The sequence below is a fragment of the Xenopus laevis genome, chromosome 7L (genome assembly GCF_017654675.1).
Source record: "Xenopus laevis strain J_2021 chromosome 7L, Xenopus_laevis_v10.1, whole genome shotgun sequence".
NCBI classification, from domain to species: Eukaryota; Metazoa; Chordata; class Amphibia; order Anura; family Pipidae; genus Xenopus; species Xenopus laevis.
The window spans coordinates 92,290,480-92,294,277 of NC_054383.1; the positions used below are offsets into that span (position 1 = coordinate 92,290,480).

At 35.5% G+C, this 3,798-nt stretch overlaps 1 protein-coding gene across 1 annotated transcript; it reads right to left on the minus strand.

The window, feature by feature from the left end:
• Positions 1-1,052: 1,052 nt before the first annotated feature.
• hes5.2.L (hairy and enhancer of split 5, gene 2 L homeolog) lies at positions 1,053-3,164 on the minus strand. Its single transcript, NM_001088505.2, is given in 4 exon segments — positions 1,053-2,136; positions 2,728-2,905; positions 3,056-3,115; positions 3,118-3,164. Coding segments are annotated over 3 exon segments (477 nt in total). The 5' UTR covers positions 3,118-3,164; the 3' UTR covers positions 1,053-1,897.
• Positions 3,165-3,798: the final 634 nt, after the last annotated feature.

Sequence of the window (3,798 nt, forward strand, 5' to 3'; positions counted from 1 at the left end):
CATGGTGTCAGTGGGAGCATGTCCACCTGTGAGGTGCCAGAACTGAAATAAGAGAGGCAGTAAACTGTTGTAATGGGAACTCTGACCACAAACAGTAAAAGATGTTAGTGTATTATCATGTATATGAACTGAGGAATGCAATTAGGACTTTTAGCTATTGTTATGCGTTTAAAGAGGTCCTGCTCACAAAACCATCTTTTGTGTAATGAAATTTTAAGCAAATTTTCAATATGCATTAATTAAATATGTTTAGTGATTTTAAAGGTACTTGCACATTAAATTGCATTTGAAAGCAGCATTTGTGTGGTTTCTGACTTCTGAAACAAAAGAAGATACCTGACTTCTGACCTGAACAGAAATGGGTAAACAAATGCTGCTTTCAATTGTAATTACATTTACAAATGCATTTGAAGGGGGTGTTCACCTTTAAGTTAACTTTTAGTATGATGTAGATGGTGATGTTCTGATATCTGTTTTTTTTTATAATTTGTGAGCTTTTCAATCAGAAGCTCTGCTGTTTGCAATTTCAGCAATCTGGTTGATAGGGTTCAAATTATCCTAGCAACCATGCATTGCTTTGCATAAGAGACTGAAATATGAAAAGAAGACATCCTGAATAGAAGATGATTAATAAAAAGTGGCAAAAACTATAAATGTGTAGCCTTACATTAAATTTGTTTTTAGATGGGGTCAGTGACCACTATTTGAAAGCTGGAAAGAGGCAAATAATTGAAAAACTATAAAAATAAAGAAAAATTGAAAAGCTGCTTAGAACAGTCTATAGCATACTAAAAGTTAACTTAATGGTGAACTTTGCGTTGTTTTAAAATGTATGTAAACTGCAAAGTTGCTAAGAAATTTTTACTTTCATTATGGAATACAGATTTTATATTGTTCTAAGTGGAAACTGTTTTATTCATTAGTGACTTCTCCAGAACCACAATCATGATTTGTAGTATTTAACTGCTATATAATGTGATCTCTGCAATGTGCACTGAAATAGTCTATAAGTACATGGTGGAGACATTTAAAAAGATGAACATGCAGCTTAATTTTTATTATAACAAAAATACATTTATTTATTTCTCAATGAAATAAAGATACAGGTAGGGCATATACAATATGCATTAACATGTTTTCCGCTAAGCAAAACATTTTGCCGTGGAAATAGGTACATTGATTCCAAAATGAAATACATTGAATCTCTTACATATATTCTTTACTATAATGCAAAAATACTGATGCTATTTTTATGAAAAACAAACATACTGTATGTAGAAATATTCCACATTTCATTGAACCTTACATTGGTTAGCACATGCAACAATATTTTCACAATATTTTTGGACTAACCAAGATCTAGTCAGTTACCCATTATAGTATGACATAAAGTTTTTATATCCAAAGCTTAAGATATCTTCTTCTACTGAATTATAGATATAGCTATCCATCACTACAACTGTTACACAGTGATTCTCTGCATGGCAGAATCAAACTAGCCTGAGACATAAGTGCTTATTGGCACGTAGTAAGGTTTATAAACCTACATGTACAACCTATACATCTTAATAGAAACACTTCATATTGAAGGCAAATGCAACTACGCATATGCTTTTCACTTCCTCACATGCAAAGTACTACTATTTTGCAAAGTACAATACTTTTAACAGAGTGTTGGGCTAATGCCCATATTGCTCAGAGCCAGTTTAACCTTGGGTGTCATTGTCAGTGCACCTGAAGGGCTAAAAAGACAATGGAGCCACACTCCATTTTATCAAACAAATATAAACCCCTTGCATAAGAGGTACAGGAAAATATTCCCTACAGTATAAGAGGACCATAACTGAGCAAGTCACACAATCCTCTGGGTTATTTTGAATGCCAAACATCTTCACATCTACCACGGCCTCCAAAGACTGCTTCTACCAATGCCATTTTCAGGTTTGGATGGATTGCATCTCATAGGAAATGATGAAATGCAGCTGGCAGCTGTTTTTGAGTTGAAATGGCTGATTAGCTTGGCTTCGGTTTCTGGCTGCTTTTGGTGAAGTGATAAAAAGTCAATAACTTCCTCAAAACATCTGGAGTAACCAACTTTGTAATCCATCTGGATGTCATTGTTATGAGGGATTTCACCTGAAGGAAAAGGAGAAATAGGGTTAAAGTCACAGAGTAATATAATGAGTCAATTCAGAGGTACTTATGAGCTGATAGAAATCAACTGAGAAGAGGAACCCAAATCTGGTCTGTGGCACCCACCAATCTAGGATCAGCAAACTGACCCATAACTATTGATCATCTTGTGTTCATACATTGCAATCCTTGAAGCTCTAAAAGCATTTATAATATCCATATTCCAAGACAAAAGATTTCAACTGTCAACATTATAAAAGATTGCTGACTTAGCTATGATCTACACCCCTTTATTAAACATTTTAAAAAATGTTTAAATATATACAGTATAAATATAAAATACTCTTAAAGCAGGCTTAGTTGCCAGTAACTGGGATTCTTTGCATGAATCCCTAATCATAAAGAAGCCTAGTTCTAAGCAGGTGTGTGGAACTAGAAACCATTAACCATATATCTATTATTAGTCAGTGAAACTTCAGCGCTGCTTCATAAAATCTAGTAATTTTTATTTGCTTTAAAGAAAGCTTACACCCTAGATTCAATCACTTAGAACTAGAACTAATGACAAAAAGATATGTGTTAATCAGTTCTTACTTTTTAGCTGAAGAGTTTGTTGTCTCAGGTAAGTGACTGTCATCTCCAAGATATCAGCCTTCTCCAGCTTCACGTTGGGCTGCTGCTTGTGGAAGACATTTTCCAGGAGAACTTTCAGCTGTTCAATGCTGCTGTTAATCCTGTCCCTACGCATCTTCTCCACAACTGGCTTTCGTAGCTAAAGAAGAGAGAAGAACTGTGGGTTAGTCCACTGGAAACACTCTCATCTACCATTGTAATTAAAAGGATTCTGGGAGTTGTACTTTCTCGTTAACTTAAAATACATCTTTGTACCCAGCTGTCCTATATATGTATCAAAGCAACTTACCTTATTTTTTTCCTTTGGAGACATCTTTTGTTGCTCTAAAAAAGCAGTGCTGGGTGCCATTTTGAGGTTCTGGAGTAACAATCCACTTGTGTCCGTCTGATATGAATGTGTGCTGTGTCAAAATGCATGTGCCCTGTATTTATACTCATCAGACTGACTTAAGATATGTGGGTGTCTGGCTTGCTGCAGTTTCCCACACTCTGCAGCCAATCAGCAATGCTGAGAGTACAATAAAAGAAGCATCCATTATGTCATGCTGCATTGACAGTGAATGGCTTGGATATAATGACCTCCTCTCAGAGGAGCAGGTGGGGAGTGTGTGAGAGGGGATATAGTATTCTGAGAACATTGTGACCTGTGCTGGGAAAATACTGCCTTTACCAAGGGTGGGCTTCTGACTGATGCCACCAATCAATAGCATTCTGGCAGCACACACTTAATGATTCCAGTAATTCATGTATTTAGCTGCACTGTGCTTTTGGCGGGAAATAGCTAATTACTGGACAATGTGAAAATATTGGCTCTAATCTTCATAGAATCACACAAATAGACAGAGGTAGATTAGAGGTAACTTTAACTAGAGATAAATATAATTAGATAAAGATTGATAGACAAATATCATGAGAGAGATATGTAGAAATAGAATTCAAAGTAAAACATTTTTAATTTTAGTGTACCACAGAAGGGCTGTTGGGTGTACATGGGTGAACATAGCATCTTGGCATATTAGAGTTATACATATG